General features: G+C 36.8%; 1 protein-coding gene across 1 annotated transcript in view; it reads right to left on the bottom strand.

Annotated features, from left to right (window-relative positions):
* Nucleotides 1-2,298: 2,298 nt before the first annotated feature.
* Nucleotides 2,299-17,392, bottom strand: part of COL4A3 (collagen type IV alpha 3 chain) — a 158,751-nt gene continuing 143,657 nt past the window's right edge. Inside the window, exons 45-52 of the mRNA XM_044670796.1 lie at nucleotides 16,812-16,883; nucleotides 16,602-16,727; nucleotides 14,830-14,928; nucleotides 7,293-7,505; nucleotides 5,882-6,059; nucleotides 5,624-5,738; nucleotides 5,328-5,500; nucleotides 2,299-2,929 (exon numbers count right to left, since the gene is read on the bottom strand). Coding sequence (XP_044526731.1) covers nucleotides 2,845-2,929; nucleotides 5,328-5,500; nucleotides 5,624-5,738; nucleotides 5,882-6,059; nucleotides 7,293-7,505; nucleotides 14,830-14,928; nucleotides 16,602-16,727; nucleotides 16,812-16,883 — 1,061 coding nt within the window. The 3' untranslated portion in view covers nucleotides 2,299-2,844. The remainder of the gene's footprint in view (nucleotides 2,930-5,327; nucleotides 5,501-5,623; nucleotides 5,739-5,881; nucleotides 6,060-7,292; nucleotides 7,506-14,829; nucleotides 14,929-16,601; nucleotides 16,728-16,811; nucleotides 16,884-17,392) is intronic.

Here is a 17,392-nt window from a genome sequence, read left to right as displayed (position 1 = left end):
TTAAAAATAACACTTCATTTCTTGTATATATAATGCTAAATGACATTGGGTAGTAACATGACATTTGACATATAGAAAAATTTGTTGTTTAATTTTTAAAATTCTAACTGCCACAAATTACATTAATTCATTTAATTTGGAAAATTAAAAAAATGTTTATCCTGTTAAAAGAAGCCTTTGGGAAATCTTTTTACAGACTGCTAAATCCCACTTTGAATCCTCAGATATTTTTTTAAAGAGATGATTAGTTATTCATATTTAATCAAAAAAGCTAAATTCTCCTAAGAGAAATTGATCATTTTTTAAAAGTCAGAAATAATGAAATAATTGAAAGTTATATATCATTCAAAATTTACTAGTATGCACTTTATGGAAATGACCTCAGTACATTATGCCCAATTTTTGACTAGGATTTCATTTGCAGTAAAGCCATACTTAGCACTGAGCTTGAAGTACAAAGATTTGGGTTCTGACTTTTCCTGTTAATTAGCTGTGGCAACTTAGTCAGTCTCAGCTTCCTTATCTTTAAAGTAAGGAGATGGGTCCCTAGTTGATCTTTGCAATCCTTCCTAGCTTCAAAATCTGTGACTATAGATTTGTAAGACAATCTCATTTACAAGCTTGAAAATGAATGGAGAGAGGCAGCTAAGTGGCTCAGTGGATAAAGAACCAGGCTTAGAGAAAGGAGGTTGGGTTCAAATGTGATCTGATACTTCCTAGATGTGTGACCCTATGCAAGTCACATAACCCTCACTGGTCTTCTGTCTTGGAACCAATACATTATTTTAATTCTAATGTAGAAGGTAAGTTTTTTTAAAAAAATGAACAGAGACTTTTGCAAAATACTGTTTTAGTTTATATAAATAATGCTAGTTCAAGCTTAAAGGGCTATTGCCTTTTAATAGCCTTTTAGGACACCTGGTATAAAGGAATTCCTAAAATATTTCTGCCAGCAGAGTTATCATGTTTCCTTTAAAGTGAGATAATTTAAAAATACCACATAAAATAATAAAAAAGCATTTGCTTGTTCTTGGAAAGTTTAAACATATATTCATATATTTAGTAAAAGTTTGATTTTCTATTTTTATTGAAATGTTTCTCAGGAAATAAAATGGAGAGAGTTAAAAGGCTTGGTTCTATGAGAGTTTAGAACATTGACTGAACTTGTAATTTCATTAATACAGGGAACTCTCAGGTGAAGAAAATCCTTCCACCAATGCAGTTGGACATCTTTGCAACTATAAAGTTTCCTAGAGCCCAGAGAAATTAAATTATTTGTCCTATATCTCAGAGACAACATGTTGCAGAGAAGGGAACCTGTACTCAGGTCTTGCTGGAATCCATGTCCATTTTTAATCCACTGTTTTATACAAACTGTTTTTTTTTGTTTATTTTTTTCTTTCCCTTGAGGTATAGTTTGATGTGAGGTAAGCCAGTGAGAATATGGTACAAATCAGAGGGCTTTCATCCAGCTCTCAGGGTCTCTTCTCTAAGACCTCCAAAAACAAGCTACAGTCAGTGTTAAATTCTTTTCCCATGCTTGTTGGACTTTTGGACATGATGGCAGATCTAGAGAGAGCTACAGAAGGCAAAAAATGTGGGATACATGGGATCCTTTGTAGCCATAGCAGATAGTAATCATTAGAATGTTTATATACGCAAAGTATTTGAAGCTCATCCAAGCATTCCGGTTTGCAAGCATTGCCAGTTAATTTAATAAGCTGCTTTTTACATAGGAAACATTTTATAAGACGACAAACAAAGAAAAAAAGTCTACAAGTGAAAAGAATGCAAAATGACATCAAAGAATACCTGTTTTAGGCAAGATTATAACTGAATTTGATTAGTTAGCATTGACACTTGTAGAGATACTTCATTGATATCCATGGCCCTATTTCTCCTCTACAGCTTAAGTGATCTTTGCTTCTGTTTGTCCTGGAAGCTCTTTTACTGTTTCATAGGCTGCATATCTAATAACTCTCACTTTGACTGTCCATTTGCCCTACTTCCTTTCTGGCCATGGGTAACTGATAATCCCCAGGGCTTTGGAGAGTGAGGTGGGAAGATGAGTATATCTATTTCCTAATAGAAGAGTCTAGAGGTTTGGGGGAATGTTAAAGAGAAGAATATTTTCAAAAGGCAGATGAAAAACAATCTGTTAAAATGAATATTTAAATGGTTTGAGTTTTGCCTACTTTAAGTGATAATTTGATAGCTTTAATTTATATTTCACTTTATATTAATAAGGTACTTTTATATATTTTGCTAGGTAGGTGTTACAGTGAGACATGCAATGAGTCCATACTCTTTAAAAATTTTTATTAGTGTACATATAGTTGTCTGGTTCCTTTTTTGAGTTAGCATCAGCCTTGGGTTCCCTGCTGATAGAAGATTTAGGTGGTTTGAATTGGTTTTGGGAAATATGTGGCCCTGAGACAGGGTCACCTTTGTCCTATTCTTTAGCAGGTATAATAAGTGTTGTGAGTCATCTTCTTTCCAGGATACTTTTGCCTATTGAAACGGTCTTATAAATGTCCTTTAGGAACCAAGAATTAACTTTCCCTGGTGTCTTGGAGAGCAGGTAAATGAGCCTTAGTATACTTTGAGGCACACCCCATTTGATTTGGGGCATTTAGTTTCATTTCAACCACCATTTATTTGGTACTTTAAGCCAACAGTGATCCAAAGGCAGTAGTAATACTTTTGTGAATAATCTGGTGGCACAGTACAACAATTTTATTCTTAATAGGAGTTTTCGTGGTAGCATAGCTAGACTGCTATTTGTTAGATCATTGCTTTAAAAAATGACCATTCTCTGCTTTGGTAGCAGTTTTATTTATTTCATCAGTCTCTTCTCTTCATGCACACTTGACAACGACTGATGATACTCTCTAGCTCTCCAGCTTTCACAGTAGATGGAGTAGGTTTTCTGGGGAAAAAATATTAAATAGAAAACATTTGTTTAAATTAGTCCACTGACATTTAGCTAGTATATTGTACATGCTTCAGATACAAAGAAAAAACCCCCAATAGCCCCATTTCTCAAAGAGAAAAAGTGTCTAGCACCTAGTAAATACTTAAGGAATGTTTGTTGACCGATTGACTGACATTACCCCGGGGGAGTTCCTGCTTTTAGAAAATGTAAGAAACCATCCTGTGTTTACATATGCATAAATATGGTAACTCAAAACCAGGAACACAGTAGCTCAAAATACTTTTTAAAGATTACTTCATTACATGAAATACTGAAAAAAATTTTAAAACAGATTTTTGAAGATTTCATTACTCTACAGAAAGTTGATGATTCAGATATGGATGAAAATGGTGATAATGGATCTCTGGTGGAATAGAGAATAAAAGATCATGTTACTGTAGGGATAAGTGCATTTGTGCCACTTCATCCCAAATTATCTGTCAACAAATAATAGTGTTTATTATGTCCCAGGCATGATGCTAAGTAGAATAATACCTGCCCTTAATAAGGACCTTACATATTGAGGAGGAAGATAACATGTAAAGAAATAAGATTATAAATAACAGATGAAAAGCAAATGCCAGGGTCACTCTAGGAGGGAGAGTACTAACAGCTTAGGGACCAGGGAAGGGCTCTGAAAGAGGCTGAGGCTTGGAGTTAACCAGAGAGTCCAAGAATCAGAGATGAAGAAGGAGAGCATTCCAGCCAATGCAAAGGCTTGGACATAGGAGATGGGTGGAACAAATAGCAAGTGGGCAAGTATGGATGACTGGACCAGAGAGTACCCGGAGGGAGGTTGTGTTTGAGAAGATCAGAGTGATAGGAAAGGGCCAGATGGTGAAGAGTATAAATTGCCAGAAATTTGAGTTTTTGTTTGATAAGAGAGATAGGAGGAAGCCACTGGTTAGAGGTGCCCTTTAGGAAAATCACCTTGGTGCCTGTGTGGATGGTAGTTTGGTATGGGAAGAAACTGGAAGAAGGGAGACCAAATAGTATTTGATCAAGTATAATAATCTCATTAAATTTCATAATATTATTATAGCAATATTATAGTAACTATTTTAATAATCCAGGTGAGAAGCGATTAGGCTTTGTGAGTGGATCTAATGGGGCATATTTGAAAAATGTGGAGATAAGAACAAGTTGATTGTCTATGAATAATAGCTTCCTTCAAGAAGCATTCCATCAGGTAGAAAAGGTGATTCCATTAGTAATAATAACCTAAATAGAATTTCTTAGTCCTAGCTTTATTTTGATTGTGCCATCTCCATTCCATTTTTGAAATCTCATGTTCTAGATCCCATTACTTATTGTTCTGATACTTTTCTCAAAGTCATCAGATCATTGTGTAATTATAATAATAGCTTGCATTTATTTAGTACTTCAAGGTATTTTCTCATTTTATCCTCATAACAAGTAAGTGAGATAGGTGCTAGTAATATAGATGAAGAAAACTGGCTCTGACTTAAGTGACTTGCAAAAGGTCACACAGCTAATGTCAGAATCTGTTTTCAAACTCTGGTCTCACTGATTGACTCCCACTGCTCCCTCAGCCCCTTACTACTTTCTAGCAAATGAATAGCATACATGATATTAGAAATGTTTTAATTAGGACATGCTTTGCTGACATTCATAATTACATTATGTGCTGGCTGAGCTTGGTTCTAAAGTGCTTAGATGCTGATAGTGCCAATCTGAATGTGCTTTTAGTAGTATTGGTAGATTCTTTGCACGTGAGACAAATAACATCAGAATGTTGCTAATAAAGAATTGGAAACAAAATAAATGCCCAGTAAGTGGAGAATGGCCAAATCAGTTGTGGTATATATAGTGGAATGTTACTGTGCTTGGAAACACCAAATATGATGAATACAGAGAAATCTGGAAAGATAATGTGAATTGATGTTTGAATTAAATAAGTAAACAACATACACAATGGCTACAAATATGTAATTGGGAACAACTACCACCAAAGAACAACTGGAAATGAATGTTGCCAAATTACAAGGGACACATGTAGCCCAAAAAGTAGTTACAAAAAAGACATCCCAACCTGCTCCTTTGTAGAGCCTGAGAGGGCCATGGATAGGGAAAATTGTGAGAATTTTCAGATGTTTTTTTCAATACATAAATCAATTTTGCTGAAATATTTTATTCTTCCTTTTAAAAACAATTCTTTGTCATAGAGGATAGCCTTCTGGGAGGGGGTAATGGTATAAATACATTTAGGCAATATAAAGATATTCCCTAGAATTTATTTAAAAAGCAAAAACGAAAAGAAATGCTGTTCTAGGTAACCATGGAATGGTTTTCCTGTTGAGTCTCCAGACACAGTTTGCCTTTGAATATTTACCTGAACATCCTTCTTGGATTTAATGAAGCCAACCAGAAACTATAAGAATTTGAATAGTAGTTGCAAGTTCCCCTGCCATGACATTCTATAAATGGATTGGCACGAAAATCTTCCAGGCAGGACCCAGGGGATGCTAGTGCTTGCCCAGAGCCTTCTGAGCCTGCACTTGTATACTGGGAAAACAGAAGCATTAGAAAGGATCATTTTCAGGTGTCAGACTAAGGACTTTGTACATTAGCCTGTTTTGCTGCTAGAAATAGCATCTGCTATGCTTTTGCTTCAGCTTTTTCTCTTACCATGACAAAAGAAAATCCTTTCCAAAGAGAAATCCAGCCATCCGGACATAAAGGGATGTCAGTGGTCTGACTGTGAACTGCTATGGCCATTGCAGGACCTTCACAGACTGTACATCTGCAACATGACACAAAATGTGGCAAACACCACCACTTTCCGACACTATCATCATCATAAGTTGCATCCCACACAGAATATGGAATGACTATTAAACTAAATTTTCATAACCTTATCAAAAGCATAAGGAAGTAATTTTGTACCTGCTAATATAAGGCTCCAAAGCTCTGCCAGTGACTGGGGCCATGTTCATCGGCATCTGTGCTTTCGTTGACAGCCAATATGAATAGTCATTTCGGGATGCAAAATTGCACACTTCGTTGGTATTACAGAACAAGAATGGCATTGTGGTAAAACGTTGTAGGCAGCTACCAAGAGTTCCTGTGAAAAAAGAGGATTGACCATCTTTACTAGCTGAAAATTAATTTTATTATCACAACTAGAGTCACTTTAATAAAGCATAATCCAAAGTACTTAGAGAAAAACTGGATAATGGCAAAATATCAATTCTATAAATAAAAGCATCATCAAATTGAAACACTGAAAGGCTATTCATATGACAATTCAATGAAATCTTGGGCAGGTTTGTTGTTGTTGAACATTTAGGATACTTTAGGAGTTTTTTTTGGAAGTTATATGTAAAGAATCTCCACTAAAACCATACTTTTCAGAGTATGGATGTGATCCTGGGGCCCCAGTCTACAAGTACAGTTTCAGGTTTGGGCGGAAAGTCCTTCCACACTGGAAACTACACTATAAACCTTGTGAAACACACACTTAGCTCAGATCAGGAGGTTTATCACTATAAGGCTGATAATTATTTTCAGCTCCAGAAACTTGGGAAAATGCCTTCTGAAGACTAGAGGAGCTATGACCTATACTGGTGCAGGGAATAGTCACACCAATGAAATCATGTATCCTTATATTTGCATAGGTAAAAAATTGTCCTCAATGCCCTTGTGGCAATCGCACTCTGAATTTCCAATATGAATACTCATTGCTCAGTAGACTTGTAAAAAATAACAAATTTAAGATTTAAAGGCAGGCAGATGTTTTGATTCAATACTATTTGGAATGAGTGGGATGAAGCCTTGACAGGATTATTCTCACACTTATTCTAGGATGACAGTATAGACAGATCAAGGATTGATTTGCTTTCTGAACTAAAAATAAGTATTGGAAGTAAACTCCATAAGAAATTTGGGAGATAATACGGGATAGGTGTGGGCAATTAAAGTCCAAAATGAAAAGTTCAGTAGAGCCAAACACTCTCATATTTCAAGAAAATAATAGGTAGTGTGGAAACTAATCTGCTTTCTCATTGGATTAGGGGCAGTATCATACTTGAATTCATTTCTAACATTTTTCTCTTTTCCCTTTCCTAACATATATACTTCTGTTCTAAAATGGAGAGAGAGAGAGAGAGAGAGAGAGAGAGAGAGAGAAAGAGAGAGAAATAACAATTTGGGGGAGGTTATTTTCTTTTACTTCAAAATCTGATTGCCTGTGATTTTGTTTTGTTTTTAAGGTTTAATTTCTGGGGTAACTACACCAAATTATACAAAGTCTTCACTTTTATGAAATAAATTATTTAAATGAGATCTAAGATATTACCAAGGTCTTGTCCATAAGCTCGTTCATTTCCCTGCACAAAGAGAAGAGAATAGCCACTATAAAGGGGCTCTGTTCCTCTTGGGCATGAAGGAATCTCTGTTGATTGGCTGTGACGGGTGAAAACAAAACCTTTGATGGATGGCCCAGTTGCAGGTGGTCCAAAGTTTCCAGGTTTTCCTTTTAATCCAGGCAATCCAACTGACCCAGGAGGTCCTTAAAATTATATACTTAAATGTTAGAGGAAATATGAACAAAACATTACTGAAGAGTATGTATATTATCACCAACTTCCAAACTTGTCAACTAAAATTGCTCAATAAATCTTTAATATATGTTTTATACATGGAACTACCTGTTGTATCTTATAATAATAGATAGTATTAATGTAGTATGTTACAATTATTATCCTATTTGAGCCTCACAAAGACACTATCATTACCCCCATTTTAAAGATGAAGAAACTTGAGGCCAAGAGATTTGTTCAGGATCACACAGCTAGTAAGTGTTTGAGGCTAAATTTGAACTCAGATGTTCCTGACTCTAGACCAGGGGTCAGCAACGTATGGCTCTCGAGCCATATCTGGCTCTTTTGAGGGCCAGATATGGCTCTTTCTGCAGGAGCCATAAAGTCATTTTTTTTTTCAGGGGCTGTTACAGGAGCACGCGCTGTTACAGGAGCACGCACTGTGAGCACTGTACGGCTCTCACGAAATTATATTTTAAAAAATGTGGCGTTTATGGCTCTCACTGCCAAAAAAGTTGCCTACCCCTGCTCTAGACCCAGTGCTCTATCAACTGCACTGCCTACCTACCCTACATAAAATAGGTACTCCAACAAAGAATGAATAAATTGAATGAATGTGGACATCACTTTTTGTGATTTAGCCAAACAGTATCTTATGTTTTGTGATATAATTATTTGTGGACATTTGTTTCCTCTCCCTAATATACTGAAGTTCTTTGAAAAAAATTATTTCTTAATCATATTTGTATCCCCTCTAATACCTACACAGCATCCTATACATAGTGGGCACTCAAATATTCATTAAATGAATTGATTTAGCTCAAATATCATAAATCTTAGAGAGGCAAACAACATCAATTGAAATTTCAAAACATTCTGAAGGAGGTATGTTAGCAAAATAATTGTGAGGTTTTCCTGTACTTGAACAATAAACTCAGCAAAAATTTATTAAGCATTAGACATGTGTCCAGCACTGCTGTAAGTACTTGGGATACAAAGATAAAATGAAGACCTTTGATGGCAGCTGGGTGGCTCAGCAGATTGGGAGCCAGGCTTAGAGATGGGAGATCCTGAGTTCAAATGTGGTCTCAGACACTTCCTAGCTGTGTGACCCCTGGCAAGTCACTTAACTCCCATTGTCTAGCCCTTAGTGCTCTTTTGCCTTGGAACCAATATACAGTATTGATTCTAAGACTGAGGGTAAGGGTTTTAAAAAAAATGAAAAATGAAATTCCTTCCCTTGAGGAGTTTTGTGTGTGTGTCTGTGCACCAACATAAATGGATAAGCTAATGCAAAAAAATATTAAAAAATACAAAAGGTGATTTCAGAAAGGGGAGAAGGAAGGACACTAACTCCTGAAGGGTTTCATACAGAAGATGGCACTTGAGCTGAACCCTGAAGGGAGTCAGAGTCACTAAAAGGTAAGTAATAATGAGTAATAGCATTCCAAAGATAGGAGGACCCTTTATGCAAAGGCATTGAGTTGGCAAGTGTGATGCTGCAGTTGGAGAATAGTCAATAGATTGATGTGCCTGAAACAGAGGGTGGGAGGTAATGTGTAATCAGACCAGAAAGATATATTGAAGCTAGATTCTGAAGGGCTTTAAATGCCAAAGAGAAGAATTTGTATTTTGTCCTCTGGGCAACAAGGAGCACCAGAGTCATCAGACAGTGTCTTCATGGTCAGAACTGTGCTTCTGGAATATTACTGTGGCAATGAGATAGAGGATGAAATGGAGTGGGAAGGAACTGGAAGGAGAGAGACCAATTAGGAGCCTATAGCAGTAGTTAAGGGAGAGATAATGAGGGTCTAAACTAGGTTAGTGGCAGAGTGAGTGAATAGAAGGGCATAGATGCAAGAAGAATTGTGGGGAGAGAATAGATGAGGATTAGCAATTGAGTGGATGTTGAGGATAAGAGGGAGGAGTAGAGGATGACTCCAAGGTTTCCAGGATGACTAGAAGAGGCAAGCGGTGGCTTGTACCATCAACAAAAATAGGGGAGTTAAGAAGAGAAGTGGGTTTCAGGAGGATGATAATTTTTAAAAATTAATTTTATTTTTATCCATATTATTCATTTTTGTGAATAATCTTATGAAACCAAAACCCTTAAACATAAACCCAAATAAGCAATTGAAAAATCATATGATTTCATCTGCATTCTGACTTTAATAGTTCTTTCTCTGGAGTGATAGCATTCTTTGTCATATGTCCCTGAGAATTGTCCTGGATCTTTGTATTTCTGAATGTAGCTAAGTCTATCACAGTTGATCAGGGAACGATAATTAAAAAAGAACCCTCAGTGTTTAATAAACCAGAGAAAATAAGTTATTTGGGAAAAAGCTCCTGATTTTACAACTAGTGGCAAAAGTGGAAAAACGTTTGGTGTAAATAAGGTTTTGACCAGTGCCTTAAACCATATACCACAATAAGCTCAAAATAGATCAGACTTGAATATTAAAGGTCATATTTTAAAAATGGAATCAGATTAGGTACCTTCATATTATGTTTAGGGGGTGCATTCTTAACATCCATAAAGGTGATCATAAAGATAATTATTATCACATAAAACTGAAAAGCTCGTATGTGAACAAAATTAATGCAACTAGGGAAGAAATCAAATGAGGAAAAAAAAACCTTAGTACCAGATATCTCTGATAAGAGTCTAATGTCCAAGACATATGGGCAACTTACGGAAATCTCTAAGAGGAAATGAATATGTGCCCAAAGGATATTAGCAAATAGTCCTCAAAAGAATAGCAGGTTGATTATTAGTAAAAAGAATGCTTCAAATCACTAATATAAAGAGAAATGAAAATCTAAACAACTCTGAGGTTTCACTTCACGCCCAGCTGTTCTCCCCTGGTGAATATCAATAAAGTTTGTTAAAGTTTTCTTTGTGTGGAATGACACTTTTTATCTGGACCCCTTGTTCTTCAAAAGCCTCTTTTCTTTATAACACAGATTTCCAGTGATGTGCATATATCCTGAAGAGGTTAAAGCTAGAATGTTTCCATATCCACCAAAATATTCATTGCAGCTCCTTTTTTGTAAGGAACTGGAAAGAAAGTAGGAACAGGAATTGATTCATTTTTTGTCTCATACATCCCTAGTTCTTAGCACATTGTCTGGCACACTGCAGATGCTTAAGAAAAGTTTATTGATTGGGGAATGGCTGAAAAAATTATGGTATGTGTAATGCAGTTTGCAGCAGAATCTTTCGCTTTTGCAAATCAACTGTAGCAGCTCTGGCAGTTAGAAGTTTTAGAATGTTCACAGAAAAACAGTTGGAGCCTGATTCTACAAATAGTCCTGAAGTTCCAACTGAGGGGCTTTTGCCTGTTGGCTTTGGGGTTTTTGGCTTTTGGCTTTTGCCTTTGCCGGTAGCCTTTTGTCTTTGGGGCATTTGGACCTAGCCTGATTTCTCTGGACCTCTCCCTGACCTCTCCATTTGCATTCTGCTATTTCCCTGAATTTCCCCATTGGGCTCTGGGAGGAAGGGTGGTTTGGTGGTTGGACATAGTTTCTGTAGGCAAGAAGGACATCCTAAATCAAGCCACCCCCTTATTTAGTGATTTGATAAATACTTTTACTTCAGGGCAGTGAAACCTTCCTGACTGGGGAGCCAGCCTCTCTCAGTCTGACCCTCTCTCCTGTCACTAGCTTTCTCCCTAGTAGCAGTTATAAAACCTTCAAACCCTCTCTCCCTCAGTTTATCCCTAACATTAATAAATCCCCTTTTAATATCTACACAAAGCCTCTGGTGAATCATTGAATTGAATACTAAGGCAAAGGGTAAAGAGGGAAGAAATTACTTTCCTTTTATTTCTTGAGGGCAACCTAGGCATCCATCTTGGGCAGGAAGTACCCAGCCGAGACTTTCTGCAGACATTCAGTTTCACTGGCAGGGAGGAGCCTTCTTGACTCCTCCCTCAAGGGACTTTAGAAATTAACAAGAGAAACCCTTTGCCTGCTTGAAGGATCCAGCCTATTTCCTCACAGTACCCTCCAGCCAGATCTAAAATATTTCTGGCTGACCCAATTCCTCTTGTATAATAAAGATACCTTCCCTGCCTAAAGGACTCAACCTATTTTCCTCACAGTACCTCTGTCCTCTAGCCTCAGTAACTAGCCTGTTTGAGCGGCCCTCCTATATACTCCCATTCATTCCCTTATCTTCCTATATACTACCCATTCATCCCTTACCTCAGCTATCCCCTTTATTCCTCCCCTCATATCAACATTTTTGCCTTATTCCATAACATGTGAGTAATGGAATATTACTGTGCTAGAAAACGTAATAAAAAATTCAGAGGATCATGGGAAGACTTAGATGAACTGGTAGAGAGGGAATTAAGCAGAACCAGGCAAACAAAGTACAAAATGTAAATGGGTCTGTGCAATTATAATAATTGTGCTTTTTTTTCTGAAGAGATGAGAAAATGAATCTTCCTTATCCTTCTCTGCAGAGGTGGGAGACTATATGGAACAATTAATATACTGGCAGACTTGATTGATGTCATGGTTAGTTTTGCTGACCTGTTTATTCTCTTTATCTTCTTTATTAAAGGGAAAGTCACAACCAGGTAGGGGGAGGAAGGCTGAAATATCCCCAAATGAAGGCGATATATAAAAAAAGATATCAGTAAGAATTAAACATTTTCAAAAAAGAAAGAAAATTCTGTTTTGGACCTGTTGGAGATCCTTTTGGAACATTCAGGTGGAAATGTGTCCAATCTGCAGTTAGGGGAGTAGAGCATAGGAAAATGAGAGGACTAGATGATATAGATATTGGAGTCCTCTACATAGAGATAATAATTAATCTCATGGGACCAGATGAAACTAATGAGAGAAAGTAAGTTCAAAAAGAGAAGGCCCAGGTCAAGCCTACAGAGGAGACTATAAAGGAGAGAACCAAGAAGGAGAACCACTGTCACAAAAAACCAGGAAGGAGAATCCAGGAAGAAGGCATGGATTTTTAAGTTAGTGGCTCTAAAGAAGTCAAGAAGCCTGAGTGCTAAGAAAAGGCTCCTGGATTTAGCAATTAAAAAAAATGTTGGTAACTCTTGAAGAGAGCATTTAGTTCAGTGGTAGTCAGAAGTCAGAATGAAGGAGACAGAAATGACTGGCGCATGAAATAGTGGAGGACACCTATAAACGGCTGCTTTCTCTTTGAGTTTGACTGAAAGAGAGGAAAGATATAGGACTACAACTTGAGGGGCTGGCAGTTTCAAGGGAATTTTTTTTTAAGGCTCAGGGGTTTACATTTGAAGGGATGGGGAAGGTGCCATTGGATAAAGAAAGATCAAAGAATACAAAGAAAGAGGGAATGCTGAAGTCCCTTTCTAACTAAAAAAATCTTTGATTCAGATTGAAAAGGTAAGCAAAATAAAATACAGGACAGCACACCTGTGAGATATTCTGGCTTCAAGAACTTAGTTCTGGTGAATCAGAAAGGTAGATTATAATAGGAGAAATTGTTTCTACTTGGGAAGGTTAGACTCGTCTATTGTTTAAAGTCAGAATTTACCAGCTTCGTGAATTTTAACAGATCTTAGATGTTTCTCTGCATTTGGGCAAGCCTTATCCATTAAGTGGGCCATTTTCTACAAATGGCCCAACAATATCTATCTATTTCTATAGTTAGTTGGCTTTTCTATTTATTAAATATTGATTACATACAATACTTGAAATTTATATTGTTCTAATATACAATATAGGTTTTTTGTTTTTTGTTTTTCTAGGGTGGAAGTGAACTACCCCATTTTATGCTTTGAACAAATTATGGAAGATATTTGATCATTTATATTTTCAAATTAGGAAAATGTGGTGGCCCTAAACCATCGGTATAATCATGCAAAGCACACATTTCAAGGGTTCTTCAGATTACTCCAGATTCAACATTTAGTAAGAGCTATTGTTGACCCCATATTCAACTTTTTCAAATTTCAACTTTTAACATCTGTCATATCTTATAGGGTTGGGCAATTTAGTATTAGAAAACAGGAAGGTTTAAAACATTTTTTCTTAGTTTAAAAAATTCAGTGATATGATAAATTTTAGGTTTGAACAGCAGCCAATTTCCAACAGGGATGCAGAGAATATTTTCATGCAGCTTTGGCAGCAGGCAATATTTAGTTCAGGTTGATCACTCTGACAAATGGATCTAAAATGCCAAGTAGAGTTGGCAACTCAAGCAGTTGTTTTTGTCCAAGTCTAAGATGTCAATAGAACAACCAAGGTAGGAAACATGTCTATGTTTTAGTTCAGAATAGTCAGTCTTATGTAAGTATCAAGATGCTACTCCAGCAATATCTATTTTATTTGTTTTTCTGGCTTTACTGCTAGTTTCCATATTCAGTGACAGATCTATACATGCAAAGGGTAGGATTGAGCTTATGAAATTAATATATCTATTAATGCTTCATCATATTCTGCCTGACTTGTTAGAAATGGGTCTGTTCAAAATAGCCATGCAGATAAAACAAAAGGAGTCACTTTGTCCAATTCCTCTTGTGTTCTCCTGTCTTAGAAGCAGCACAATGGATAGGGTGGATCCTGGAGTCAGGAAAACCCGAGATCAAATCCATTCTCAAGCCTTTACTAGCTGTGTGACCCTGGATAAGTCACTTAATGTCTGCTTGCTTCAGTTTCTTCAGTTGTAAAATACAAGATAAAAACAACACCTATTTTGCAGAGCTATTGTGAGGCTGCAGTGGGATAATATCTGTAAAGTATCTAGCACAATGCTTGGCATGTAGTAGGTGATATATATATAAATGTTTATTCCTTTTACCTTTCTCTTCCCTTCTTTTGGTTCTAGAGATAGGGCAATGCAGGGCTATAGAATAGATGAGAAGACTGCTCTGTCCAAAAATTCCTAGGTTTCTTTTTTGTTCCTATTGACCAGCTCTTATGGCTCTGTGGGTAAGAAGAAGGGTAATAGGGCATCTAGGTGGCTTGGTGGATAGAGAGCCAGGCCTAGAGGTGGGAGGTCCAGGGTTCAAATTTGGCCTCAGATACTTCTTAGCTGTGTGACCCTGATCAAGTCACTTAACCCCCATTGCCTAGCCCTTACCACTCTTCTGCCTTGGAACTAATACTTAGTATATTGATTCTAAAACAGAAGGTAAGGGTTAAAAAAAAAAGAGGAAGATTAAACCAAAAAAACCCAGATTACCTTTGAAGTTACATAGCCTTTTACTAAACACAATATGGTACTTATTTCTTTTGGCAAATGACTCTTTACAAGTCTATTTTTGTTGAAAAAAAAATACATATAAATGCACTTACCAATTTCTCCTTTAGGTCCTTTGTTGCCTTTTTCTCCAACTGGTCCAGGAATTCCTGGTTTTCCAGGTTTCCCTGGTTGACCTCTTGGTCCTTGAAGGCCTAGTCAGCACCAAACATTGCAACATTACATTCATAAATGTGGAAAAGTAAAACAAAAACAAAATAATCAACCATCATTCTCATAATATGGGGAAAAAATCATAAAAAATTGAAGAAGCATCTAGGTGCCACAGTGCTTAGAGTGCTGGCCTTGGAGCCAGGAAAACCTGAGTTCAAATCTGTTCCCAGACACTGACTATTTGTATGATTTGGGGCAGGTCATTGAGTCACTGTTTGTTTCAGTTTTTTCAACTGTGCAATGAGAATAAAAAAGTACCTACTCAGTGGTGAGGTTCAATTGAAATATTTATTCTCTTGATGCCTCTTTACCCTTCCTGTCTTTCTAGAGTTTAATGTCTATGACATGGAGATTCTGTTCATATGTAATTCGATGATTAATAATGCAAACAATTTAAGTTTATTTTAATTATTTATTTAAATTTAATTGATTAATTTAATTAATGGGGCAGCTGGGTGGCTCAGTGGATTGAGAGCCAGGCCTAGAGACTGGAGGTCCTAGGTTCAAGTCCAGCCTTGGACACTTCCAGCTGTGTGACCTTGGGCAAGTCACTTGACCCTATCGCCCACCCTTACCACTCCTGGGCTAAGGACAGTCCCTAGCCCGGATGAAAAAGGAGGAGGATTGGGCGTGGGGCTAGCAACCCCACCCTGTAAAAACTACATCTGCTAAAGAAACTGCAACCTAAAGTAGGGGCAGCTAGGCTAGCTCAGTGGATTGAGAGCCAGGCCTAGAGACGAAAGGTCCTAGGTTCAAATCCGGGCTCAGACACTTCCCAGCTGGGTGACCCTGAGCGACCCATTGCCTACTGGTTGTGGCCCTATGCTCCTAGAATAGAGTCCCAGGATAAAAAAAAAATTAATTAATTTGACAAATTAATTAATAATTAAGTTAAATTTAGCAAAATTTAAGATATATGACCCAACATTCCAAAACAACTTCCAAAAATAATCATTGGATGAGGGGCATGACAAGGACCCCAGTCTATAACTTCTTATTCCAAAGTCTAGTGTTCTTTCTACTGAACATGGTGCCTGAGATATAGCAGCTCTTAGTGAAATGGTTTAATGCACACAGAGAGATTTGCAGTGCTCTCTGGGAAGCTTTCTAAGAATTAGAAATAAATTGTAGAGAAGGATTTGGGTGAAGTAATGAAATAACAGATATAATCCTTGTCTTTTCCTGGTAGGGATCTAATGTAATTAGATAATAATTGTAATTATCTAACATAATATTCCCCCTTTTAAGAGATTCCACTGTTTTAAGCACCCACTTGCACTTTACTGGGCAAAGCAACTTATTTTTTCATATGAAAAGTTTATATTGCAGAGAACTCATATTTTATAAATATATATTAAACTTTAATAAATTGTGGCATATAATAATCAGGACAAACATCTAAAACACATTTATTTCTCTAGAAAACACATAAAAGTTGACATTTTTCCAAGGTTGTAGTCTATAATGGATCAATATCAGTGCAACAAAAATTTGATTCTAAGATAGAAGGTAAAAAATAAAAAAATGTAGATGGTTAATTCTGGTGGTATTTTCATTTGATTATAAATGTCAGCTGTTACTATAGGATTACTGATTATATAATGATTAGGTTTATAGTTATAACATGATTAGTTTTATGTATCTGGTTCCCAACCTGGGTAGCCAGCAGGTCCTTGTGCTCCTGGTTCTCCTTGCATTCCTGGTTCTCCAGGTTGACCGGGAGGTCCTGGGCTCCCTGGCAGGGATATAACTTTAATTGTTCCGGGGTCTCCAGGCTGACCTATTGATATAACAAAATAAAATGATGATCGATTTTAGAAATGTTCTGTTGTCTTCATAAAGAAAAAAAAATAAATAGATTTACCAGGAGGTCCTTTTGGCCCAATTGACCCTGGAGGTCCAAATGGTCCTGGAGGTCCTAGATTACCCTTTTCTCCTAAAGGAAAAAAAATGTATATTAATTATGTAGTCTTATACTTTGGGAAATGGGTACAAGCTACTTCTAATTGCAGGTTGGTGATATACCCTAAACCATAGATTCTCAATCTTTTTTGCATCATGGACCCCTTGAACAGTCTGGCCAGGTCTCTGAACCCCATCTGAGAATCTTGTTTTTAAATGTGTAAAATGAATTACATAAAGATTTCAAAAGAAACTAATTATGTTAAAATAATCATCAAAATCTGAAAAAACAAGTTGACTGACAGCAGATTAAGAACCCCTGCTCTAAACAGAAATTACAGTTTAGTTTACAATGACAACAGAGAGGCTAGCATTAGAGCCATTGCTCTGATTCCTGCAACAGGCATGGCTCCAGAATAAGAGCGTTGGAGGTGGCATTATCTAAACTATGTGAACACAGAGAGATCTTTTAATTTTGACATTTGATGAATATTCCATTCCAGTCACATGCTTAGCCATGCTACAAACAGATGTGTGAAGTGG

Source organism: Gracilinanus agilis, chromosome 3 (assembly GCF_016433145.1).
Source record: "Gracilinanus agilis isolate LMUSP501 chromosome 3, AgileGrace, whole genome shotgun sequence".
NCBI lineage: Eukaryota > Metazoa > Chordata > Mammalia > Didelphimorphia > Didelphidae > Gracilinanus > Gracilinanus agilis.
The sequence above is the reverse complement of the archived record's forward strand: the minus strand, read 5'-3'. Positions and strand labels throughout refer to the sequence as shown.